The sequence below is a fragment of the Mustela nigripes genome, chromosome 12 (assembly GCF_022355385.1).
Source record: "Mustela nigripes isolate SB6536 chromosome 12, MUSNIG.SB6536, whole genome shotgun sequence".
Classification (NCBI taxonomy): domain Eukaryota; kingdom Metazoa; phylum Chordata; class Mammalia; order Carnivora; family Mustelidae; genus Mustela; species Mustela nigripes.
The window spans coordinates 143,159,863-143,187,113 of record NC_081568.1 but is presented as its reverse complement, the minus strand read 5'-3'; the positions used below and the strand labels follow the sequence as shown (position 1 = coordinate 143,187,113).

Genomic DNA, 27,251 nt, shown 5'->3' with positions numbered 1-27,251 from the left:
GAGGAAATTAATGTGGACCAGATGGTAGTTAGGTAGAAAAATGCTTTACACAAATGTGAGAAATCAGCTCCTTCCTATTGCTGAAGTGTTAGTCTAATACCCACCGCATCCCCATTTTCTATATGTAAATCTAGAGAAACTGTGCATCTGATGTATTCAAGATTAAAGAAAAAAATTGAGCATCCTGAGGTTTGTGTTCTTTTAAACTTAGGCTTGAGATAGGCAACACGTGTCACTAGTGAGCCAGACAGTTGGAGAAAGCAGTGCCTGATTCTCAAAAATTTTAGAACTGCCTTGTAAGAGCATAGTTAAACAGCAGTCCTTCGTTTGATATCAGAGGGGTATGTCATTACTACTTCTCCAAGCTTAAAATGTTAAAAGGAAATCACTTACATTCTTTCTTAACATCTGATTCTACAGGCTGTCTCATTTTTGTATATTCCCTAAGAGACTCCGTAACCAAAATAACGCTACGCAAATAGGCATTTATTTGTAGATATGGTGTTACAGGTCAGTAGATTTGGAGCCTATGGTTTTGTCTTGTTCATCCATTAAGAAGGGTCATATTTTAATCAGTGGAGCTCAAGATGTGTTCCTCTTTTTTTTTTTTTTAAAGTAATCTCTCCATCCAACGTGGGACTTGAACTCACGGCCCTGAGATTAAGAGTCGCATACTCCACTGACTGAGCCAGCCAGGCGCCGCTGATAGATTATTCTTATCATATGCAAAGGAATAGATTTTAGGAGTTAATTTTAATATGCATCATATTGTTTCTCTATATCTACAAGTCTTTGTGACTCCAGAGGTTAGAGACCCTTCAAACCACTGTTATCTATTAACAATGATTGTAGCCAATTAGACACAAAACAAGAGATACTAAATCAATACAAGAAAGGGAGAGAGAAGGAAAATAGGGTCCAATTCACTAAAAAGAGGTTCTTGCAGTTGTGACTGCTGTTGCACAGAATTTTTGCCAAGCAGAGAGATTGCAAGACTTATCGCAATGATTTCTTTTTGTGAGTCAGGCAGTTTGCGTTTCATGGCTCTATGAGCCTCAGCTCGGCCACTGAACATTTTAGGGGGATGTGCAAAGGACACAGCTAGAAACGGGGGGTGCATTTTAGACTTTGTGGTTGGCTTCTTAGTCTGTGTCCGTGCTCATACAAATAGCAATTTGGTCTTTGATGGTAGAAATACAGTGCCTAGTCCAGCACCTGACACCATGGTGGGCATTCAACCCATATTTGAGTGAATTAATTAAATCTGATCTAGGTTTTTAAACTCCAAAATAAGCATCTCTTGGAATGGTTTGTGAAAAGAAAGTCTCCTGTGCTTTTGTAAGTACTGTCTGGACCAGATCTTATTTTGGTGGTCAGTCAGTCATCTAGCCACTTGACGCTGGACAGATGTAGCTTAAAATGGACAGGATCATGAGTTGAAAGGGAAATTCCAACTCTTCTTTAGTTTCATCACAGAAGCCACTGATCAAGAGCTGAGGGTGAACAGGCATCATTCCTTAAGATATTAATATGGAGGAATTAAAATGTTCCTTTCCCTTTGTAAAAGAACTAGAGATCCATAGCTTGGAGGGAGACTTTTTGTTCATAGAAAGTGTCCCATCGTCTAATTATTCTTTCTGTGTGAGAAATTACCTGGGAGTTAAAAAATGGTCTCCGTCCAATTGATGAATGCTCGGTAGGTTGCTGGTTCAATTAGATTTAAGACCTGAATTCCTCAGTATCTGGTAAAGATTATTCAATTATAGGAAATTATTGCAAAGCATGATAGTGGAGGAGAGCAGATGCTCAGTGGGTTCTCCTTCTGAAGGTGAGCTAAGCTAGACGACATCTGCCTCCTGAGAAATTTTTGTTCATTGTTGGTGTTCAGCATTCTGGCTTGAGTCACAGATACAACTAAAGGTGGATGAATTCTGTGGGCTCATCTGCTCTCGTGGCCCCCCTTCACAGGGGAACCAGGCATTGTTTCCCATATCAGCACAGCTCACTTAGGAGTACACAGGCTTTAGGCCTTCCAAAGAGGCTTTTTATTTACGGTAATTAGACACAGGGAGTAAGAGTTTATTACATAGAGCTGTTAAACACATTTGTAGCCATCTTGAACTATTTCTCTGAATCCTAAACCTGCCTCCCCCCCCCCCGCCTTCCTTTATGTCCTGCCTCTACATTTAAAGGCTGTCCTGGAATTGTTACTGTTAACATATTTTTAACACAAAAGCTATACAGCGTTTGTGCATCAGTGAAACTCTTAGTCCCCATTATAATGCAAAGCTTCAGTCTTCCATCACATGTGTTTTCCATATTTAAAAAAACACATGAATAGTTTATCCTATAAACGTTTGGGGGAACTCTGAGAAACAGCAGTGGAACACTTCAGTTCCATTTCAGTTTTTCTTATAAAGGGCTCAGAATATTCTGTTTATGGACTTCATGGCTTTGTTTAATGTAGTGTCTGTGTATTTCAGAGCAGGAACAATGGGGTAAATCCTGTTTGCACATCGTTTCCCCTGCGTCAGTCTTCCTTGTATACATTTGGGAGAACTCTCACTGAAAATACGTCTAAATACACATACTCTTTGGGAACTTAAATTTCGATGGCTAATTTTCATGTGATATTGGAAAGGTTTGCCTCCTAAGAACTGGTCTCTGCATGATGTACAGATTTTTTTCCCTCCTGCAGAGGGCAGCGCCCTGAAAGTCAGCATTTTCGGGAATGGTTCCCTGCCAGTTGAGAGCTATGGCCTATTACTTACACGCACTGTTCTTTTATCTTGGATATACTTATATCCAAAAGCAATTTCTTCTCCCTTAAGAACTCATTAAATATATTCACCGAATTCCCTGAGGTTGGCGAATTTCGTGTTCTGTGGATTAAAAATGTAGAAGCCAGTCTCATATGTCAATTGTCTCTCACAGGCAGTGATTTTTGAAGCATCATGAGATGGAGAAATAATTTTAGTGAATTGGGGCCCTGAAGTAATGAAGAATCTGGCCCATGATGTTTAGGGATGAAAACTATAAGCTATGACAGGATAAGTGGGTTGGAATTACCAAAAAAAAAAAAATAATAAATAAAATTAAAAAAATTCCGTAAACTGACCATATACTGTGTTGTAAGACATTTCATGATCTGGAAGAGGAGTTGAAATGTCTATAAAAAAATAATGAGGATAAAAAAATTAATTAAAAAAGAAACCTAAGGTTTGAAAATACTCAAGAGGATTAGTGAAACAGGATTTCCCACATAGATTTCCATCGATATTAAATTATGAGTAATATCTTTCTTACCATTCAGGGCCACGAAGGAATCTGGAAGACAAAAGGGAGGAGAAGGTTACTTAATGTTTAACACTCTGCTTAGCGTGACTTACATAATAAGCAGGAGTGAGCTAATAGAGAATTATGCTTACAAATGGTCCCCAGTACTAAGTGCTTTTTAATTTCTGCTTTATATCGGGTCCAATTTCACACACCCCCGTCTCTCCCCGAGTGAGTTTCCTCAAAGTCACTGCCCTTTGTTGTCAAGACTCAAATGCAAGAGTTAGTAGACGGAATGCGAGCTGCTAGTGTATGTGATTCTGGGACTTGAGGCCTTACTCTAATAGAGAAGGACGTGTATGTGGGCAAAAGAAGTGACACCTGGACCACACTTAGAAACGTTTTTGTCTACGGTCTCCGTCGTGTCATCGTCTTAGCCACACAGGTATTTGCATGCTGTGTGTGTGAGTCACATCGCTGGTTCATTCAGCTTGCTCTGAGTTCAGCCTCTGACACTGACTTCAGGATTTCCTCATTTCCTCTTAAAATCCTGTTCAGGAGTCACTGTGCACCAGTTATCTAAACCCTGAATGCCTGTATGTGAACACGTCTGTAACAGAAGTAGGTCATGCCCCAGCAGGAGCAGAGAAGCCACCAGGAAAGGCAGAGGAGCGGGGGCTTTACTTCCTGCCCTGAGTGGCTCCCCCACCCCGAGTGCCTTGCTGGGACTGGAGTTCAAGGTTAGGGAGCACACCATAACACAGAGATTGAAGAGTAAATCGTGGGCTGGGGACCTGAGGGGCTCCCCTGCGTTAGATACAGAGGTTTCCTTTGGTTTTCCTTTGCCCCAGAACACACAGGTCATGTGGACACGTGACAGAGATGGTAACAGTCATTTTCACAGCTTTCATCCATTCAGTCATTCAGTCCCAGTCGACACTCCTGTTTTCTACAGATGCCCATACCACCAGATCATAAAAATAGGAAGAAAATTATTCACTGAAGTCAGCTAATTAAGTTTGCTCACACAGACGCACACACAAACCAGAACTTGTTTCCCTGAAAACGGAGCCATAAGGCTCCGTCCGACATGACTAACATGATTTTAAGATCCACTGATCAAACATCAAGCAGTTTCACGGCACACAAGTCATGCAGGCCTTTTGGTAAGGACACTGTCTCCTAGGTAGATTTCTTTCCCTAAGTTTTGTGTTTGAAGACCTAATAAAAAGCTTTGGCCAATATGTAATATTTGCAAATGAAATAATAAAGCAAAGAATTTGGGAGATAAGGCTGCCTGTAGTCCTCTTTATTGGATTATTTTTGATCTCCAAAAAAGGTAAGGTAGAAATTTGAGTGGTACCTCAGAGTCTGCGAGTTCAGTGTTCATGCCTCAAGGATTGAGGGTTGGACCCGTGATTTTCATTATGGAATCCGGTATCAGAGTATACCTGATTTTAATTCCCCCAGGAATTTAATTCCCACAGGAGTTTAATTCCCTCAGGAGCTATTTTTTGGGTGCCATTTTGAATGAACAGCTTTCTAGAATTCATCATCTATAACATGTAAAACACTGTAAACTATTTTCCAAGAAAGTGGCATTGTTCTCTAAATCAGCATTAATAAACCTTTTCAGGAGAATACCCATGTTAATCAGATCATAGGACAACTGGGCAGACTTTTGACCAGGATCTTTTATATGAAGTTCCAGCTAAAGTGTTACAACTTAATAACTTTTGAGATGAACTCCGAGGTAAGCATAATAGATTAATTCCTATAAAAAAAGGTTATTTGGAGTCATCTTGCACTTAGTGGGTTCTTTCTGAAATCTTTTTCTACTGTGAGTGGTAACAGATATCAATAAAAAAATAGTTTTTTATTAGGCATATGTTCAAGAACAAAACACTCCCATTCAATTAAAAAGCTAGAGTACAGCGATCAGTCTTTTTATTATTCAGCTAAAAATTATGGTATAATAAGACATTTTTTAAAACAACAAAACCAGTTTTTTAATGGAAATGCTGATTTGATTTATTTCTCGACTATAATTAATATCCTCTGGAATGAATTGGTTCTACAGTGTTATAACAAGGAAACAGGCGCCGGCACTTGACAGCAACAGCACTGACACACTGGCTTTCCAACACACTGTTTTTTCTCTCTGATATTTAGAAGATGATTCCTGTTACTTCTGCCTGGTTTGGGGCCATCCACATCCAGCCCCACATGTGGGGGTCGTGTTTCTGGGCTATCCGACCAAAGGGTCTTTGCACAAAGATAAGCATGGATAAAAAGCAGTACTTACTGTGACAGTCTCCCAGGCCCTCTGTGCTGCCACGTTCTATGTCCTGTTCAAAAGTCAGTCTTAAAAAAAAAAAAAAGAAAAAAAAAAAGAACAGGGAGAAGAAGGAAACAAATTCAATAATGCACGTCCTTACTCTGGAATGAGTCTGAAGTTTCACTCCAGAAATGAACATGGTTTGATAAACTGAATGGCAGGTGCAAAAAAAGAAACAGATCACAGCTGGAAAATCTGTCTCTGAAGTTTATGGAAACAAGTCTTTATGGGACTCTTCAAAGAGAAGGCAGGGTTTAAGCCACTAATTCTGATATTATTCAGGGAGCTAATTAGTTGGTGGATTATTTATATGCTTCTTTTATGGATTCGTTGAGCATTTCTTAAACGTTAAAAAAGTTTAAATCTTAACACAACTTTTTTTTTTTTTTTTTAAGATTTTATGTATTTGACAGAGAGAGATCACAAGTAGGCAGAGAGGCAAGCAGAGACAGAGAGAGGGAGGAGGAAGCAGGCTCCCTGTCTTAGCAGAGAGCCCAATGCGGGACTCGATCCCAGGACCCTGAGATCATGACCTGAGCAGAGGCTTAACCCACTGAGCCACCCAGGCAGCCCATAACTCTTTTTTAAAATATTTTTACTCATTTAATAGAATGATCACAACTAGGCAGAGAGGCAAGCAGAGAGAGAGGGGCAAGGAAGCATGCTCCCTGATGAGCAGAGAACCCGATGTGGGGCTCGAGAGACCATGACCTGAGCCAAAGGCAGAGGCTTAACCCATTGAGCCACCCAGGTACCCCTTATTAACCCCTGTATTTTTTTTTTTTTAAGATTTTATTTATTTATTTGACAGAGATCACAAGGAGGCAGAGAGAGGAAGGGAAGCAGGCTCCCCGCTGAGCTGGGAGCCGGATATAGGGCTCCATCCCAGGACCCTGAGACCATGACCTAATCCGAAGGCAGAGGCTTTAACCCACTAAGTTGCCCAGGGGCCCCTAAAATGTTAACATAACTCTTTATAAGTGAAATAGAAGTCTATAAATTAAAAAAAAATAAAGAAAGAAAGAAAAAAGAAAAATATGTCCCTAAAAAAAAGAAAGAAAAAAGAAAAGAAAAAGAAAAGGCCTCTTTCTCTTTCCTTTTCCTTGACCCCAGCACTGTTTTCCTAGACCCGGATCTGTTTCTTTGCCTAGAAAAGACCTGTGTGACAGTATGTTCCAAAGAACAAATGGCCAGGGGCCTGTAGCACCCTTGAGGGGTGTGGTGGTACATTGTGCTGAGACCCCCAGAGACCCTGCGACCCTGTGACCTTGAGAACCTTGCTTTATTACCTCATACTTGCCCACAAGCTTACTCTTCTTTCAGATCCCTTTGGTTACCATTGGGCTGCACAAGGTATATAATAAGACCAGTCTCAGCATCTCTATTTTGATTTTTGAAAGAAGCACGCTGGACTCACTCAGAGGAGTACTGTCCTTTTTGGGGGGACGCTCTGTGCTCCTTCGCACAACATTGTTGACACTCTGTTTTGCAACTGCCTTTAGAGTTGATTCTATGGACCGTCTAGGAAAACCATCTGGAAAGTCACAGCCTTGATCGAATCATTCACTGTGTTTGCTTTCCAGTGTTTTTCTCTGTTAAAAATCAAATTCGTATTCCAAAGATAAAGATTTTCAGAGGTATCGGAAGCCAGGATTCATCAGGCTCTGAAGGCTGTTTTCCAAAAAGAGTTCCACATGTTTTGAGCAATGAGACATAGATGTAGATCCTTAAGGGAATAATTTTGGAGTTCAGATGTTGACTTAAAAATTACTTTCTTTTTAAGATTTTATTTATTTATTAGAGTGACTGCACACAAGCAGGGGGCGAGGGAGAGGGAGAAGCAGACTCCTCACTGAGCAAGGAGCCCAATGTGGGGCTTGATTTCTGCACCCTAGGATCATGACCTTAGCTTAACCTACAGAGCCACCCAGGAGCCCCTACCTAAAAATGATTTTTAAAAATCAGTCTTATCACCTCAGGTCACACCTTGAATATAGAAAGGAGATAAGTCATTTCTTAGCTTCCCTCCCATAATTTGTGATCTTTACTCATCACCTCAAGGGTTCCCAGGAAAAGATACAAATCTCTAACGCTAGTATATCAGCATTGCTACTTGTGAAGTGATCTAGATAATCAATGAATCATGAGGCAGATTTCCAGGTCGGCCTTGACAACTGTCCCGAGTTATGTTTGTGGGAATACTTTCCCTCAAATTAGTGTGTGGTGGTCATCAGATCCACTCTCCTGCCTCTCCAGCTATTCTAAAATGGGAGAGGAGGCTCAGAGTCATGCCAACATGGTTCTTTGCCCTCTAGGATCTGGGGACATTGAAGGAATGGTTCAGATAGAACTGTGCTGCCATATGGCACCTTCCTTGAGTTGCCCTAACTTGTCAAGGACGTGCATGGGATTTCATATCCACCAAAGTAAAGACAGAAAAAACAAAACAAAACCTTCTAACTAATGCCATCTAAGCATTTAAAGCCAGGGTAACAATTTTATGCACCAAAATCACAGGCATGATACACTGGCCTGATCTAGCTGATTTGCTGGACAACTGCCAAGAACTGATTGACTCCCTAACGAGTAATCGGGTCAGCTGTTCTTCAGTGCCTGGAATGGCTTACTGGACTCGCTGTACCGATGCATCGCTGAACAAATGCTCTGTGACCTCTTCTCAGCCCTGCACAGTCCATTAGAGGAGTTAGTTTGGCTGTGGCCGGACAGACCACAGCACTAATCTAATCGGGACCCTGTTGTGCCTTTTCTCTACTGTTCCTACACTGCTGCGATCAAGGCATGCACCTTCTTGTTCCTCTCTTCAGGGAATACTTAGAAGCCCACTGTGTTTCTTTTCCCTGTGTTTTTCAACAGTTTGAGGACGGATGATGAATCAATTGAAAATCTGCCACATGTGATGCTGGCATGTTCTGTGAATGGGAAAAGGAGGGAGGGGGGTGGCAGTCCCACTGATGAGGTCTGTGCACAGAAGGCTGGGTGGCAGTGGGGTGACGGTGTGTCTAGGATGCACTGCAGCCTAAGGCTGCCTTACCCTCCCACACAGCTCAGGCTCCTTACCTGCTGCTGGGTGACAGGTGGGCGCAGGCACCACCTTCCTTTACCCACCCGCAGTACGGGTCTCTGGAGGCGATGCAGGTTCTGCGGGAAGAATGGGACTGTGAGCTACTGGGACTGCTCTAAGCACTGTGGACCTTCTCAGGGTCAGCGAGGCCAGATACCTACTTTTTACACTTCCCGTGTCGTTCACACCGGCCAAGGGGAAGCTTTATCACACAGGTGGAGAATGCAACATACAGAGAGCTGCTGGCTTTGTCCAGCTGCATGCCCATGATCCTCTTGTCCTCCACTCCGTCGTAACTGCACCTGGTGGCACAAGGCAGGATGGTGCTGCTCAGAGTCTCTCTGGAGTCTGCTCTCTTTCTCCCCATATGCCCTCCCATCCCGCCTCCCAGCCTACGGGGTGGTATCTTAGTCTGGTCTCACGGAAGGTGAAGCAGATCCTTTAAGTTGTCCCCCTCCCTTTTGTGTGTATTTATATAAACACACATTACTGGCAAGGAGAAAACAATGCTTTTTATGAACTAAAGTATTTTTTGCAAATACTAAAAGTCACCTAAACATGCTATCCTCAGATAGTCTCTGAATGAAAAGGATCATAATGACCAGTAATTACTAAGAAAGAGCCAAAGATTCTACTTACTTTTCAGGGTTATAAACGCTCATCTCCTCCAGGAAAAGGCTGTCATTTAGGAAACCACTGTTTCCTACCCTGGCCAAGAACTTCAAGATGATTCCCTTCTCTGATCCCAGGAAAACCACAGTGTGATTCTGATACGGGCCGGCAGCAGTGTCCACTGCAATCTTGGTCAGGCGGTATCTAAAATGACAGGATCATGGTTTTTAGCTCTTTTGTCGGTCTGTCATTAAAGGGTCCCCTTTTCCACTTCAAACAGTTGTGACATAGCTTTCTAGTAATAACCCCAAGAAAAATACATGCATGTAGATAATGTTCTCAAGCTGTTCTGGTCCTTTATTTCCACATGCGGAGCATTAGGATGGCTCCAAGGGGAGGACGGAGGTATGTGTGGAGGCCAAGTCACATAACAAATAGACAGCCATCGCCATCTGCAACCGCTCAGCGGTGATCTCTTCCATGAGCAGCAAGGAAAGACTGAGGTCTCCCAGGAAGAGGAGAAGAAATACTAACCAAACTCACTGAACATTTCATTTACCACCATAAAGGCAAGCAACAGATACCAGTTTTTCGTACTCTGCCTCTGAAGTGCAAAGCTTTGTCAACAAATTGGAAGGCTTTCCACGTGTACATAGAGGGGCTGAGAAAGTGCTGAGGGATGGGAAGGTGGCGTGCCGATGGCACTGTAAATTAAGACAAGGACATGCAGGCCAAACAGGGTCCATCTGAAGCCATAGATGAAGGACATCAGGCCTTTGATAAGTCCTGTCGGGCACCGTCTTTCGCGGGTATCTCTCAGCCATTGACCACTCGGTGGATACCTGTTTGTGCCAAGCACTTTGGCGGAAACCAGAAAACACGGGCCCTCCTGCAAGTTTTACACCACAGTTTCCAGTTTATGGGCGAAAGCCATTATCGTCCTTTAACATCTTCCCCTAAAGTCACTGTTTAAAAAATGGTGTAAAGACGAGTAACATTTTGTTTATTGGCTGCCACTAACAGGATGGTACTTGGGAAATCCTGTGGAATGGTTTGGAAAAAAACTCTAAAGAGATACAAGAAGGAGTATTTAACGCTAACACAAACTTCTGATCAGCTGTCCCTTCTCTTCTGGCCACCCCTTCAGATTACAAATAGTACAGTGTGACTCCCTCACTCTTGCGTCCTTGTGCAAGTGCCGTCCATCCCCGGTCTGTCTGACAGCTAACAAGCTGGGGACAGGACTTGGATGGGATCTGGAGCATGTTTTGCAACCATATCCAACTACACATGTATTCACATCCATCGACTGGCTCTCCTTCACTGCTTCTCTGCTTTTGCCCAGAAGGCTCTCACTCGGAAGGAGGAATCTTTGTTCCCTCTAGTCGCTGGCACGGGTCCTCTTAGCCTGGAGATATCAGAACTCTTCCCACTGGGAATGTGGTGATGAGGGTTTGGTGGCAGACCCCCAACTGGCCAGCATTTCCTAGCCGAAGCAACACCAAGGATAACAGAAGATGTTTGTGGCATTTCAGATCATGATGTACTGGCAGGTTCTGTGAGCGTGAGATGGAGGAAGGAACAGCCCGGTTAGGGCGTGATCTTCTTGACACCCACCTGACCATCGTCCTCAGGAACCACGGCCTGTTGATGACAGAAGGCACGGCCTCATCCATGAGGGGGTGGGTTTTGATAAAGTTCAGGGTATCATCGGGAAACTCATTGGAGGTTGTGTATTTTTCTAAGGATGATGAGCCAGCGCAGCAACCTGGCCTGGAAAGAAACAAAGGGAGGGAGCTTTTTTTTTAAAAATGCCTTGGGACGCCTGGGTGGCTCAGTTGGTTAAGCAGCTGCCTTTGGCTCAGGTCATGATCCCAGTGTCCTGGGATCGAGTCCCACATCGGGCTCCTTGCTCTGCAGGGAGCCTGCTTCTCCCTCTGCCTCTGCCTGCCATTCTGTCTGCCTGTGCTTGCTCTCTCCCCTTCTCTCTCTCTAATAAATAAATAAAATCTTTAAAAAAAAAAAAAAGACTTATGGCAAATTCTTTGAATGGACTGCTTCCCTAAGCATCTGGAATGAGGGAGAATATGCTGTAGGCTGAGAAGGGGAAGTTGAACGGTGCAGAATGCCACCAAACAAAATAGGCTCAGCTTCTCTCCTGGCTGCCTCATTCCATATCGAAGTTGCAGCCAGGGCAGCCTGGCTTCCCCCAGAAGCCCAGACCAACCTCCCAGACAGTGATGGAGCTTCAGTCAAGGCGGGAGGTGTGGGAGGTCTGCCCACATGGCAGGAGCTCCACTGCCCGTCCTAAAACCCTGCTGGACGTCCTTTAGGCATATTTGCTCTACCAGAGGAGAGAAGGCAGCTAACTTCTGCACGATGTAGAAGACAGAGGTGCTCACAGAGTGGCCAGCCAGTGTAGAGCCCAGCAACACTCACTGTAACTGGCTCTCTTTACCTGGAGCTCCAAGAATGTGCAGGGTTTGTCTTTAGTGTTTTTGATTGATTTGGGCAGGTATGAAAAGCCAGTTACACTGAAGATTCTCTCCTGAAAGGTCATTTCTTTATTTCTGAACAGTGACAGCAGAAAGTCATCTCTACAAGCAGTACCGTGGTTTCAGGAGTCTGCAGACAGCCTAGTAAAGTCAGGTCAGAGAAACCCGACCCCAGTCCTGTCCACACCCTGCCTCTGCCTGCTAGTTCAGGAGAGTACACTGGACCCTGATAGCCCTGGCATTATCCAGCCTCATCTACGCACCGTTTTACGGCACTAACACAGCCAGTCTGTGAAAGCATCCTGATGTCAGCCAGAGGCACAAGGAGGCCCGTGGAAGGATGGGGAGAAACCCATTGTCACCATCCGAAAATCACAGTTTGTGTCCTGGCGATAGCTGGCTGTCACCATTTTCACACATCAAGGGGAGCAGTCTGTGAGTATCCTTGGAATCTCACTCCTCGAGCCTAGCTCCCCTTCCTGCCTATCTGCAAAGTAGCTAACGTTCCCAGGCAGTGACTTTTTGGGGATCTCTCTGAGCCGGCCACGGTGTGCCTTTTTGCACACGGTCTGCTCTCCGTGAGTAGTAGCGAATACACACGGCAGATAATTCGGGTGATGAAGACCGATGAACCACAGAGGGCTTCCTGTGGTTGGGGGGGGGGGGGGTGGAGGGGGCTGGGTAACATTACCTAAGTCAGTTCAGTTGAATGGACTGGCCGGCTCTGTGTGGGGGACTGGTGGCTGGAGGAGAATGTTGGAAACCAAAAAAAAGGAAGATACTGGGCTTTTCTGCAGAAGCTCAAAGATTCAGTGGAGGAAGCTGGACACACACGTTTCTACAGACCTTAGATCGCCTGTGTTCTAATGGAAGTGTGCAGCGCGTGCTCCATGGGGAGGGCAGGCATGGAGGTGGGGCAGAGTTTCATCCTGTCCCTCTGAGAGAGAACGAATTTGCTGACTCCGTGCAAAGATTTCGCAGAGGTTACACAGGACCAAGAGGTCTCTGCATTGTCCTGGGACAGCAGGTTCCCCATGAAAGCAATTCTGGGGCTCTACATTTTGGTGGAGGGATGTGGAATGTGTCTGGATCCATAACAGACTAGAACCCAGTAGAGCAGAGCAAACAAGATGGTCCACTCTACCCACTGGTCTCTACCCACCCTTGCCCCAGAGTCCTGGACGCAGCTCTGATCCAGCCTGGTTACAGAATCCAGGGATCACCATGTATATTTCACATTTGATTAGGGTGTGAGGACGTGGGTCTCTGTATAAGGACAGGAAAGCAGGGTGGAATAGTGGTAGTAACCTACTCAGGTCTGTGCACTTGCACAAGACACATTCTGCCTCTCCGGGACTCCCACTTCCCAACCATACACCAGCAGTGCTAGATGGGATGGATTACATTGGATAAGCCACTGGGATAGAGGTTAAATAGAAGACTTGAGCCTTGTTTTGAATATAGCTAGAGGTAATGCTGAGTTTAGGTTAAGGGGATGAAGGCAAATGGCCCTCTAGGTCTTTCTGTTGTTCCAGCATTTATATCTCTGGGGCCCCATGGAGGGTACCGGTGTGCGGTTCTCTAAGACATTCACTGTCAGAGGGCCAAGGTGCCCATTTTTTGCTGTTCAGAATCTCCACAGAAATATTTACACATACCTGGGCTTGGGTACTCGTTCATCAGGAACTGGTGTCCAAGTGGAATCTGGAGACTTCTGCTCTTTGAACCTCCCCGTGAAAACATTGGCAATATCGAGCATGTCGTAGGCACACACTGCAGACCCTGGGATGCTGTAACATAGCATTTCATGCTGCGTTACTTTCACAACTGTTAACGCACGCAGCTTGGAAAACAGACTCGAAAGCACCTCTCCTGTTACGGGCACTGGAAATTTCAAGTCTGCACCCCAATACTGTAAGGAACGCTGGTATACACAGGGAACGTTTCCCTGAATCACGTTTGCATGGGTGGCTTTAAAGAAAAGACTGCTTACCAGCAAAGAGGAAAAAAACCTCTTCCTTTGGTTATTGACTTTGGAACTGGGTTCTAGTCTGTTCATAACTGGTGGTTCAGAAATTCCCTGAATTTTCACTCACTAACCTTAAAGTCTTTGAAAAATGTTTTACATCTCTAATATTGGGGTACATTTGAAGTAAAAGTGTCTCCATTGTCCACTCATTGCTTTTTTGTGTTCAGTTTATTCCATTCAGAGACCCTGGGAGGAGGAATGCATGTGTGGGGAAAGCATGCTTATTTTCTGTTTGCCCACTGCCCATTTCAAGTTTTACTTCCTGTTTATTTGCATCAGACAAAGCAGCTTAAGCCTCTAAAGCACCAACGTTTTGCAAATAAAGTGCTCTATTACGTGCTAAATAATAATAATGGTGGTAATCTCTACCTGTAATTACATCCTTCTCTGGTACTCTTGGAAGGACTGGGGGGTTTTTAATCAGTGGGGAGGAGGCATGAATTATTCATTCATTTGAACCCCTGTTTGTCTCTAACTATGGTCATTCCTTGATTTTGATCAAATAAATGGCTGGTACCAGCTGGCCGAGAGTGCTCACCAGACTTTGAGGTAGTGACCAAGACATGGGCGGGAGCAGCGGGGCCAAAGACACGGGCGCTGTGCACGGTGACTGCGCCGTCCAGGGCAGAGAGACCCGTTTAGTCTTGACTTTGCAAATATTGAAAGGATATGGAAATCACTGCCTAAGTGATTAGGGGTATTTTCTGCCATCTTTAATTTCATAACATGGTTATTGAAGTATTACTAATAAAGCAAGAATTAGGGAGAGGATTAGAAAGCTTGTTTAAAACGAAGTGGCAGGATGAATTTTCAAACATGTGGACTATATATACATTGTGTACAGAATTGGATAGATAAGACAGCGATCCCTTTGGTTTTGGAATCTTAGAACCCTAGCATTACTTACTTAATTTTGTGAAAGTCTTTTCACATCTCCCTATTCTAACAGTAACAGGGATACATAATGTGAATATTATGGTGAATAGGATAGCTACTGAAGTATTTTATGAGGCATCTCATAATAACTAAAGTTACCCTAGAGTTCCATAATCTTCCCAAGGTTAGAATCACTTGTGAAAGGATTACTCCCTCCCACCTTCTGTTCGTCTTAACTTCATTCATCCTTTCTTCCCACCTTCTGTTCCTTTAGCGTGATTTACGGAATCCCTAATCTCCAGCAGCAAATGCTCAATAAATGACAGCAGGTCTCAGCTAAGACACGTTGGTGGGACTGGCAGACCCGGCAGAGGAGGGCACGAATGGGCACAGCACATCTAAGAACTACCTTTTAGCTCCAGTCCATAAACAAGTGCAGCTGGAAGAGGAGAAGGGCCTGACCGTGGTGGGACAGGGATGCTCACCGGGGAACTTGGGTTTTGTCGCCAGGGCAGAGAGGAGCACCTAAAGGGCTTGAAACAGCCCTTCCCGACCAAGTTTTTGGGTATGGAGGATGGGGTGGAAAGGGACGAGACCAGAGCCAGTAAAACCAGGGGCACACTCTATAGATGAAAATGGGTAGGTGCATTGTTACCATTTTCTCATTTTACTGAACGAGTAAGGTTTCTGAGAATGCATAAGCATGTACTAAGTGGGGGCTTCTTAGGGTACTTCTAAGAAAATACTTTAAACGGAGTATCTATAATGGACAAGAGTCGACTACTGTGTTGTAATTATACGAGTTCTCCCCCTCAACTCCCCACCTAGCCCCCCATCAAACTAGAAACGTGCTGTGAAATTCCTCTAGCCCCTGCATTCCCATGTACCAAGACAGGTTCTTTTTAAACAATCCTAGATACTTGGGTTCCAAAGTATGAATAGTCACGGCCTAGATTTTGTATCTTTTCTGTGCTCAAGCCTAAAAATCCCTGCAGATGGTTAAGCTCACTCGGATGGAACTGAACACATCTCGCTGCGTTATGGACTCATATTGTCACGTGTCTTCCGTGGAGAGCTCTTGACTCTCGCCCTCCAGCTAACTGAGGAACATTAGTGTGTCCTTCGGTGTGTTCTGCTTCAGACTCTCCCTGGTTTGTAAGCATTTCTGTGTGCCGTCCTCCAGTCTCCTCACGCAGGTGCCTGTCATATGGACACCCCTCAGCTTCTTAAAAGTCTTCATCAAAAGGATGATTAGGATTGCAACAGTGTTTATCCAGAAGAGGGGAATATGGAACATCCCAGGTTCTCCACAGAAATGAGAAAGATATTCCATGTTTTAAGATTTTATGACCATGTCCGGTCATACAACAGTGCTAGGACTCTAAGGTTTAAGGTTTGGTAGAGCTTAGTACCAGGGAATCTCTGCCTGACTTCCTCCTATTTTTTAATTTCTGCACAGTTCTGCTCCAGGAAGAATTTTTAGTTCGTCATTAGATTACTCAAAGCCTTAGCCTAAGTAAACATGAACATAGGAATGAACAGGCTGCCAGCATTTCTAGGTTCATTGCTGGATGACTTGTAAGTCCTCACTCAAGCCTCCGGAGTCAGTGGCGGTTGGGGTCCAGGTTCCTCGAACAGGGTAATAAGCAGGGCCCCTTAGGTAGGGTGCATGACGGACTTGTTGGAATCTCACATGCCACTCTGTAGCCTTTAAATACATTTTCAGTGGTTTCGCTTCCAAAGTTTTCAGTCCAGTCATAGAAATATTTAAAGTTACACAGAACATTAGATGACCTTGAGGAGGAAGGAGAATCGAACGCTCTTGAGTTCCAGGGGTGCCTCTTTCATCTCCTGACTACTTGGACCAGGTGACAGAATTGAGGTTAGTTTCCTCAGGTGTAAAAAGAGGGCAACAGTATTCAGTTTCTGGTACGACTGGAGAGATTCAGAAATAACACGAGGCATGTTTCCATGCCGGACATAGAAATAGGAGGTACCGTTATAATTTATCTAATTACTTCCCCTAAAATCCTAATCTAATAATGCTTGTGACTTGTTAATTTGTTGATGAAAACTGAGTGTTAAGTGCTTTTAACCACAAACAGCGGGTGGCACGTTTGGCGTCAGTTGTGAAGCTTGTGCACTGGGAGAGAACCCCCCCAGGGAAGAGGAAGCTGGGAAGGACCTGTGAGGCGAGCACCCCCAGGGCATGGTTACCTGTTATAAGGTGTGGAGAAGGTTGCCAGCACGACATCGCGCCCATTGATACGAATCACGTCCGTGACCGCCTGGAGTATGTTAAAATAAAAATGAGAGTCTCCAGGAACCGAGCAGTTGAGGCGAGCCTTCAGGAAAGACGTCCACTGTTTCTCCAGGACTCTCTGAGACCCTCCCATGTCATTCTTACACACCTGAGCCACTCTCGGAAAGACTACCTGCAGAGGAAACATACCGGGGACAATCAGATGCACGGAATGTGGCGAGATTGTGGTGGAATTTGTCTTTCTTCGAAAACAGAAACACAACAAGGTGCTTAATTTAATCCCATTTCTCTAAAATTAGTAGCAAAAAAAAAAAAAAAAAAAAAAGGGGGGGGGGGGGGGAGACTCATTGGAACAGTATGTTTTGAAAGATAAGGCTGTGGTATTTAATACAGAGCCACAAATCCTTCAGGGGATCAGCTCCCAGCCAGATAAACTCATTTCCATACAGACTGCTTAGCTTTTTATTTCCTCAAACAAAAGCATACTTTGGAGGCGTCTTCTGTGCCATCCTCAATGGCTGCCTTGGGGCCCTCTCAGGCTCCTCATTCCTCCAACCCTGCCAGCCGCTGGGCACTGACTTTGTGCCCTCCAGCTTTCGGACTGTGACCCACCCTGTGATAGAGGTAACTGGAGTGGACATTCAGTAAGTGCTCTGCTGTTTTTTGCAATAAAGACAATCAACACTCTCAGTTTGCTTAAAGGTGCTGGATATTTACTCGCCTCCTATGGAACAGCTCCGTTAAAAAGAAAATTTAAAAAAAAGAACAAAAAACGATGAGTACACCAGGAAACCACCTCTCCAGACACTTGAGACTTAGTATGAAGTCAACCAAACAAACATCAGTCAGTTGCATTTTCAGTAGAGGCGGTTCAGAGATTCCCTGTGATCTGGGACTGTGCTGAAAAAGGCTCCCAGGGCCCCGAGGCAGAACTGTGTTTGTTGCCACCAGTCTTGGGCTGAGTCTTGTCAAAATGATGACCTTGAGCTTAGATTTCTGGTTCTTCTTTCAAGGTCATTCGTCACAACATTGGGGCGAGTGAGACTTCAACCCTCCTTACCTTTCCCATGGTGTTGTACTCCACAGCTATTTCCCTGAAGAAGAAGTAGATGTAGTCTCCATAATCCACTGCTTGGACAAAGTACGGCTCTATGGGCAAATGGCATTTTAATTGGGGACATGTCACACAGAGTTAAAAGAACTTCAAATCAGTTGCAACCAGAGACATGGCATTAATTAAAAGTGTAGGGCCATTAGCTGTGGGGTTAACGTGAACCATTTCTAATGACCACACATGCAAGTGCTAGGGATCCAGGAGGCACTCAAGCCTACCAATTCTATCTTTCAGAAGTGGTTACAATGAATAATGAAGAATAAATGAATTTTCATATGTCTCTAATTTTATTTTCCACAAAAATCCCTGCATCACAGAAGGGATGCACCTCTCCTTGTGAACCCTGACTCATAAAGGGTCGTGAATAGCTTTTTTCCTGCTCCCCACCACCTCCAGTCCCTTCCATGAATGAAATATTCAGTTCCTTTCACGTTAGACTCTGAAATGAGAGCTCGAGGCAGGAAAGATGAATGTACTGTATTCTGTTGTAGTGACATTGGTGGTTGTGTTAATACTCCTGAAACTCAGGGTAAGTGAAAGAGGGAGGTAAAGAAATCAGTTGGGGCAAAGGATGGCATTTCTACCTTCCTGTCTGTCAGAAGCCATTACTAAAATGAAACTACAGTCTGGTCTGTCCAGGCTCTAAATCTCCCTTAAGCTACGTATCTCCACCCCCACTCCCCTCTTCTCTTAATTATTTGTTCACCTTTCAACCATTTGGAATCATGCTTGACGGTCCGTAGGGTTGGGCTGTCTCCAAGACTCCGGTAAATGACTGCATCGATGGCAAGGAAGTCAGTCACTGTGGCTGAGTATAGCTTTCCATCTTAGAAGAAACAGAAAAGAGGTGAGCAGGGTGGGAACAAGGCGGTGGGTTTTGGGGGAATAATAGAGACATCCCCCGGACGGCTTTCCTACATCAGGCAAATGAGATAGGACAACTGGGAAAAATCCAAGAGTCGCTGGGAAAATACTTGGCCCGCATTCCTAACCATTTTAAATTAGGATCTTGAGAGATGAAACATTTTTCATTTTTAAATTGCATGGCAATTTCTGAGCAGCAGCAGCAGCAACAGCTCAGGGAACAGGGCAAATGAAAAATGTTGTTTGCTTCACTTGATGAAATGGACCTTGGCTGGAATCTCAAGGCTGAGGGCCCCTGGATGCTGTTGCTGCCACCACGCCGTGGCCCGCTGAATTAGGTGGGAGCCCGGGGAAAGACAGAAACTGACAGTATCACCAGAAATGTGAAATATGAGAAGTGATGGGAGTCCTTAGCCTGGGCAGGTGTGGGGAGTCAGAGAGAGGGGTTTCAGAAGCAAAAAGAAGTGGCTGAATTGCGACTTCGATCATGAGACTCGCTGCTTCTCTTTACTTCAGTCGCGAGAGCCATGGAGCCCTGCCTGTAGAGCTTCAAGAAGAGATGCTTGCTTCCGTGTTTCAAAGTCCTAAACCGAAAACATTCTGACACTGAAGATGCCAAAGCAAGGAAAAAAGGGGAAGGGATGCCCCAGTTCAGCCTGGCCTTTGTTTGAGAACTCATGGCTTTTGGGGGATGCGCTTTAAAGGTCTATCCAAGGCAGAAGAGCATGAGGAAAGTTGAAGATTAATCCCTAGTGCTTTTGGTTCTCTTCCTGGATTCATAAACATGCTGTGTACAAATAATCCAGTAGGATCATGTGGAATAGTAAAATCTAAGCAAGTTGTGAGACAGAAACAGTAATTACGTTCAAAATAAAAATGTCCTTCCGTGGTTCATTTTTTTTTTTTAATTTTTTTTTTAAAAGATTTTTATTTATTTATTTTACAGAGAGCGATCACAAGTAGGCAGAGAGGCAGGCAGAGAGAGAGAGGGGAGGAAGCAGGCTCCCTGCTGAGCAGAGAGCCCGATGCGGGACTTGATCCCAGGACCCTGAGATCATGACCTGAGCCGAAGGCAGCAGATTAACCCACTGAGCCACCCAGGCGCCCCCATGGTTCATTTTTAGTGGATGCCCTCATCGGCTGTGTGTCCATTTGGCTTACATACATGGCAGCACAGTTTCAGCTCTCCCGCTGGTGGGATAAGCATCATGTTTTTTTAGAAAAGTTTATCCCAACAGATCTTAGCAAAGTTCTCGATGTCTCCTTTTGGTCTAAAAATAACTGAAATTTGCTGAGGTTGGAGGTAGAGCTGTCTTGAACATCTGCATCGTTAACAGCCGTCTATCAATAACGTGCTGACTGGTTAGATCGGACCTGCAGATGGCAAACCTAGCTATTGATAAGCACATGTCTACAAAAATCACAGCTTTTCTTCAAGAATCCATCAGAGCCCCAGGTCATGCGGGTATGCCAGGTAGTGGGGGACAGCGTGTGTGCAGCCATGTGTGTGTGTTTATGTGTGTATTTTCTGTCCACTTTCCGTTATGCTTTCAGTTTTCCATTCAGCATTGGCTATCTCACCAGAACTTTTACTTATAACACAGAGCACTGTTCTGCCCCTCTTGCTAAGATGACAACCATTTTCCTTGCAACAAGGATCTTCTATTAATAAGGGCTGAGCTTTCATGAGATTTCCAACAGTCCAATGAAAAGCTCCCCAGGTATGCTTGTCGGGGAGTAGGAGGGGTATTTGGAGTGTTGCCTATTGCTCACAGGGCTTGCTCCGTGGGGTCCTGGAAGGTTCCTGGAAGGCTGGCGACCTTAGCCACTCCTCTGATGCTCCCACCCCCTTTGGTTGACAGTTAACTTCTATATGGCGGCCCACATCCTCCAGGGGCCCAGCAGGTTCAAGTGTCAGGAAGGGGCTGTAGCAGAAGTTACGCACTTGGGTACTCTTTGCTCTGGCTTTGCTCCTGCCCGTGCTGACTGATGGGTTTACAAGACTCTTCTACAGTGTCGATTGTCCCCCTGATACTGTGTGCTACTATTAGGGAAAAAGCCTGAGGAGGCCTTCTTGGCACAAGTCATTTCCCCACCCTGGGACTGCAGCCTGAGGCTCACAAGCACGTGGCACGGAGGATGAGGTTCAGGGAGCTGAGCTTATTTCATAATGGAAGCCCTAAAGTTTCCCATCGAGCTGGGATGTGCCAGTTTTGAGCTGTTGTGATGGAAATTACAGCTAACTGCTTTATTACATGCTATAACCACCACTATTATACCAACACTTCTCCCCGCACCCACCTTCGCACAGCTGGCAATGAATTCCTAAATAAATTCCTAATTAAAACACACACACACATACACACACGCGCGCGCGCGAGCATAAGAATCCCAGTCTGAAGATAACGGCTTAGTTGCTGCTGCTTTCTACCCTTGGCAGGGGAGGCAAGGGGAGAGGATGATGAATATGCATCCCCCCCATTATCTTTCCATCAGAGAGAAGCACACACCCTAATCAGGTCAGTGGTATTTGAGGTGTCTGCTGGAAACTTGTGGGCTTATGGACTCCTGCTTGGACATCTTCCTGCAGCTTTACCTTGCCTCCTCCCTTTCCCCTTATATGTGTGGACAAGAACACACGTGTCTGTGAGAGCAGTCCCTCCTTCTCCAAGGAAGAATTGAAAGAGCAGAGACATGAAAAGGCCCTGTGTCCCAGATCATGACACTGAGCCACTGAATCATACCAGCCCCAAAGTCTGTCCCACCTTGAATAATCAATCTACATTGGCCATTCAAGGGGGAATCTTTGATTATTTGAACCCAAACATGCCCTACTCAATGTGTCAACACACTGAGTGTGAAGCCGTGATTCTTTCCTGAGGCACACAGGCATGGGGTGGTGGACACTCCTTGTACGAAGCAGAAGTACAATTTCCATGCGAATTTCAAATGGAAGAGATGCTATTAATTACAGTATTCCCCAGAGAATCAGAGGACAGCCATGACTGCACGAATCCTCCAGGGGACCTGCAGAGACAAGCATGTGAGAGCAGATGCAACGAGAGGAAATCAGGTCGTTTACCTGCAAACAGTGCGACGTTGGCATGTTTGGCATCATATGGGCATCTGGCCATTCCACTGAATTCATCTCCAGAAGGTTCCAGAGTATCCATCTAAACGAAATAATGGGACTTCATTAGGAACCAACAGTAGTCAGAGCAACAAATACCTATAAGTCACTTAATACTCGAACTCATTCGTACACATAGTACAAAGGATCCTCAGATCTCCTGAGATAAGTCTGTTGGTTTCAGGTTTGGAAACAGCTTCAGAGAGATGAACTCACTTGTCTGAGGTTCTGCAGCTAGGAGAGCCAGAGACTCAGTCATGTTTCCTTGACTCTTAACTGTTAGAGTCAATAGCTTCCTGTATCCTTTAGAAACGGCCTAGAAATAAGTCTTTTCCTTGGAAAAGGAATTTTTAAGGCAATTTTTAAGGGGAAAAAAAAACCCCAAAAAACTTCCTCCTTTCCTCCCCTACTGCCTCTGAATTAAATGTTGAGTCATAAACTCTAGAGAATGATCTCAGTCTTTGGTTTTGTTTTGCCTGAGGAGCCCTGCCTTTGTGGGTTAAATCCCAGTAGAAGACACTGGAATTCTTCCTCTGGCTAGCTGGCAGAAGAGGGTGGTGTCAGGAGAGGCACAGAAATGTTGATGCAAGTGGAGCTCTGGTTGGCCCTTTGCACCAACTTCAGAAACCTGTCCCACCCTCCAGTCGTGTCGATGAGAAGGAAAGGTCCAGAAGATGAGGGGCTCACACAAGTCAGCGGCAGTCAGGAGTGGGGCTGCCGTTTGACACCCACATGTGTGCTCACCCCAGGCCTTGTCCCTGCACGCAGAGGGTTCTCACGGGTCTGTCAGTGAGTTTTGTTTGGCCCTCAGTATGGAAAGAAAGACGTGGGGGAGGGGAGGGAGAGAGAGAAAGAGGAGAAGAGGAAAGAAAAAAGAAAAACTGAGCTCTATTTTAAAACAAGGAGATTGTAAATGAAACCCGATTTCTTATTTTTGAGCAAGTGGAAAAGTCACCTCAAGCCTTTCTTACCCAAGTGGCAGCAACCAGCTGACGAAAATGGCAGGGGGCCGTTACTTCTCTTACAGCTGGTTGCTGCCCCTTGGGTAAGAGAAGTAACGGCCTCTCCTCCCCGCCATTTTCGTCCAACAGGCCCATAGACCTCAGCACCAAGGCCTCTTTGCCCACAGAATGTGAGCACGCCCTGCTTGTCTTGCTTCTGCAAGTTACCCACCTAGCTTCCTAGGGTTTGCGGGTATGCTAAAGCCTCACCGAATTCTATTTCCCTTTCCTCCACATCACACGGAACTCCATTTCCCACCCTCTCTTGCAGTTAGGTGTGCTCACAGAATGAGCTCTGGCCAATAGAATGTGGGCGGGGGGAGGCTGTGTGCCCCCTCTAGGTCTTGCCTCTATAAACCTTCCAGTGTCCTCCACGCCAGGTCTCTGTATTCCGCCCTGCTAGATACAAAGGATCCAGTCCAGAATCCCAAGATCCTAGGAGATGGCTGAAGTAGGAGCAGGATGAAGTTGAGCCTTCTGCATAACCTAGTGGAGCAGAGCTCCATCATTGACTGAGCAGGAGAGAAAGTTTTCCGGGCCAGCCCCTGGCCTCTGTCAGATGGGTTGGCGCACCTTGGCCAGTGATTTGGTGGTCTCTGCCTCCTGCCCTGTGGTCTTTCTCCTGACACTGTGGGATCTCCCTAGCATTTATAGCTCCGTACCAGATTCCGCACAGTTATCTCCTCCACATCGTTATAGTTTTTATAACCCCCTGTGGCTCAGTCTTCTTTCTATAGTGGGAGGTATCGTGTTTACCTCTGGTGGTTGCTTGGTTTGACTACAGGGCCACAGAAACAGAGCTGGGAGAAGAGAAGCCTGAGACAGCGCAAGTGCCCAGGGACGACCCGCTGAAAGGCACGGAGTCGGGAACCCTTAAATCACGGTATATGGACTCATGCGGGAGGAGTGAGGTGCTTCCTGAGCAGCTGGGAGTGGTGTCCAGTTGTGATTTTTGCCCTCAAGCCCCAGGAAACTGTTTCAGGGAGATAGTAGAAGTTCTGTCTTCTCAACTGCTTCAAAATAGCTCCTATTAAAGCCCGTCCTATCTGCTCAAACTCGTTCACAATCCCAAAAGCAGTTGTAGTAAAAACACATATTTTTAGGGGAAAGATGTTCAGGTGAGATATCCTTTAAATGTACTCTTCTCCCCTCAGCACACTTATGGAAGCTTTGGTTTTTAAAAATTAAAAATTTTTTTTTTATCCCAATAATAACATTGTGTTGAACTGTGACAGACTTTGTGGTCTGTGGGTCTGGCAAGCATCCAGAAGTAATGCTTAGTCCACAGTGATGCACTGGAAATGCCTTTTCCCCCACCCATGCGTGCTGTAATCCTGGCAATGGGGAGACCGTAGACAAGGGGGGATTTATGTTATTAAGTGTGCCTACTTCTTAAAAAAAAAAAAAAAAGGGAGTCATAGCTATAGCAAGGCAAAGGCAAGAAGCAGTGAAGTATTAATGTTTCGGTTTGTGAGTCTGGAAAGGTCCAGAGACAAAAAAACAATGCCATGGTGAAATCCTCTTTCCATGAAGTTAGAACTAATCCTTGTTGTAGTCTCCAAATCTTAGACTTAACAGTAGCCCCTGGAAATTAAATCACCATAGGGTACAGGTAATTATACTAAGAGCCAGCCTGACTTCCTGCACAAGTTGAAGAGGTTTAGAGAGCAGGAGGGAAAAGACATGGAGTATAGTTTTGGGTTTATAGTGGGTGGCCTGCGGAGTGTTTCCCCAGGTAATCTTATTTGGGGCCTGTAATCTTTCTGATACATTCGGCTTACTTCTGTTTTAAAACTGTGCAAACTGGGGCATAGTGCAGAGGTGGAGACCAAAAATTTGTCACTGTCCTGCTTCAAGTTAGTATGATCCACTTGATGCCTCTGTGCTAAGAGACTTGGGTTTGGGATTTTGGCGGGGGGAGGGGGGAAAGATGGGCCATTGTTTTTGCTTTGAACCTGTAGTCCTGATCTATTCATAAAAGGTGCTTAAGAGAGTCTGTCCATTCTTCCTGCAGCCAAGTACATTCTTGTCTTCTACCGTCAACAAAGCTTGCTGTGCCCTGAGTCTGAAAACACACTTCTTTGAGCACTGCCAAGGCAGACAGAACTGTGCGGGAAGAGTGTCCCATGTGTGGTGTCTGAGAGGCCCAGGCTTCTGAACAGGTCCCAGCAGGTGTGGCTAGAACAAGGGAGAGGTGACGGTCTCGCCACAGGTGAGGCGTCCCGGGGAACAGAACATGTGTGGGGAGAATGAGCGAGACCACTTCTGGTCTGTGTGTCACAGTGCCAAGAAAACCTGTCATTTGTCATAAAAGATAGCTTTCCAGCTAGGGAATTGCTTGGGAATTGTGAAGAGCATTAATCTTAATGAGTCCTAAACAATGACAAACGGGGATGGAATATTAAGTGGGAGAATGAGAGTCAGAATGTCAGCTGTCACTGGCCAGAGGAAATGTTTGCACTCACTGCCTGCTGCAGACCGAATGGGTCCTGTTGTTATTAGAAAGTTTGCTATTTTAGGACAGTGTTTTTTACATTAATTTAGATTTTTCTGAATTATCACTTACCTTACCTTGCCACTGAATATTTTTAGTGGGTCCCCTACATTTTGTGCCTGGGGTGAATGCCTCCCTTGCCTCACCCTAATCGTGCCCCTGCAGGTGCCCATTTCCAAGTGTCAGATGGAAGTTGAGCATGAGGTTAATAAGACAGACCCTCCCTCTGATGTCTGTGTGAAGGCCGAGGGTCTTTTTTCCCCCTAATTTTAAAAAATGATTTTATTTATTTATTTGACAGAGAGAGAGAGATCACAAGTAGGCAGAGAGGCAGGCAGAGGGGGTGGAGGGAAGCAGGCTCCCTGCTGAGCAGAGAGCTGGATATGGGGCTCAGTCCCACGACCCTGAGACCATGACCTGAGCCACCCAGGTGCCTGCCCAGGCTGATGGTCTTTTAAAACTGTCCCACGAGGGGCGCCTGGGTGGCTCAGTGGGTTAAAGCCTCTGCCTTCGGCTCAGGTCATGATCCTAGGGTCCTGGGATCAAGCCCCGCATCGGGCTCTCTGCTCAGTGGGGAGCCTGCTTCCTCCTCTCTCTCTGCCTGCCTTTCTGCCTACTTGTGATCTCTGTCTGTCAAATAAATAAATAAAATATAAAAAAAAAAAAAACCAAAAAAACTGTCCCACGAAACATTGCTTTGGATATCAGCCCATCATTTCTCTTTGCATTCTTTACACCCTGGGGCTTCACTTTATGCCGGTGATACCCAAATGTGTATTTCTCTCCATGTCTCTCCCTAAATTAAGGCTCACTCATCTGTCTTCTTGTTAGCTCTTCCTGTTCACATCTCCCAGGCAGTGCCGTCCACGGGGCTGGGCGTCCTGAGTGGGAACCCAAGCCCCACCTTCTGACAACCTGCTCCCAGCCTCAGTGCTCTTTTGCTCTTCCTCCCGGTTGCAGTGCGGGCAGCTCCATCCGTCCACTTCCCCACGAGCGAGCACAGCAGTCATTCTTACCCCCTCTCTCTCCTTATCCTGGGCTGCTTATCCGTTATGACGTCCTACTGGTTTTTGTCCCTTGAGTAGTTCCCGAATCTGTTCTCCCTTCGTCCCTAGGGGGCACCTACCTCTCCAGTCTCTGCTGGTACTACTTGTCGCTTCAGAGTCCAGCACTTAGACCCACAGGAAGTTTCTCAAGCTCAACAGGCTGTTTCTTCTCAGTGCCTTTGTTCCTGCCATTCCCCCTGCCTGGAATGTCCTCCTCTCTTCCTTTGGCTAAGGTCTACTTTAAAACAAAGGTTAGACGCCGCAGTCCCTGTTACCCCACACAAGTGAACAGAGCACGCATTGGGAGGCACTGGGTCAGGCTCTGGACGTTCGTGGAGCTTGAGGGTGTCTCCCGGGCTGGGTGCATTCATGTTCCCTATGTGAGAACAGCTGCGCGGAGCATCTCCAGAGTGGGGCCATCTGCCCCCTTCTGGAAGCCTTCTCTGATTCTCCACCTCAGGCTAAGGTGAGCACCTTTCCGTTGTCCTTCCATAATGCTCTGCCCCTCATGGAATTATAGTTGTCTTCTTCCTGTGTGGCTTCCCTAAGGATGGAGGCCCCCTCTTTGTTCTTACGGCCTCAGTGCCTGGCCACACGAGGAACACAGTACATGTGTGCGGGAAGAAGGGCC

At 45.5% G+C, this 27,251-nt stretch overlaps 1 protein-coding gene across 4 annotated transcripts in view; it reads right to left on the bottom strand.

The window, feature by feature from the left end:
- SEMA6A (semaphorin 6A) overlaps positions 1-27,251 on the bottom strand; it is a 128,566-nt gene that overhangs the window by 26,158 nt on the left and 75,157 nt on the right. For 2 of the 4 annotated variants that reach the window (XM_059416086.1, XM_059416083.1), the window contains exons 7-18: positions 22,032-22,122; positions 18,792-18,911; positions 18,032-18,120; positions 16,926-17,143; positions 13,462-13,593; positions 10,926-11,081; positions 9,336-9,512; positions 8,858-8,998; positions 8,693-8,773; positions 5,582-5,640; positions 3,307-3,327; positions 3,119-3,169 (exon numbers count right to left, since the gene is read on the bottom strand). In XM_059416086.1, the coding sequence (XP_059272069.1) occupies positions 3,119-3,169; positions 3,307-3,327; positions 5,582-5,640; positions 8,693-8,773; positions 8,858-8,998; positions 9,336-9,512; positions 10,926-11,081; positions 13,462-13,593; positions 16,926-17,143; positions 18,032-18,120; positions 18,792-18,911; positions 22,032-22,122 (1,336 nt within the window). The remainder of the gene's footprint in view (positions 1-3,118; positions 3,170-3,306; positions 3,328-5,581; positions 5,641-8,692; positions 8,774-8,857; positions 8,999-9,335; positions 9,513-10,925; positions 11,082-13,461; positions 13,594-16,925; positions 17,144-18,031; positions 18,121-18,791; positions 18,912-22,031; positions 22,123-27,251) is intronic. The other 2 variants (XM_059416087.1, XM_059416084.1) reach the window with 1 other exon arrangement.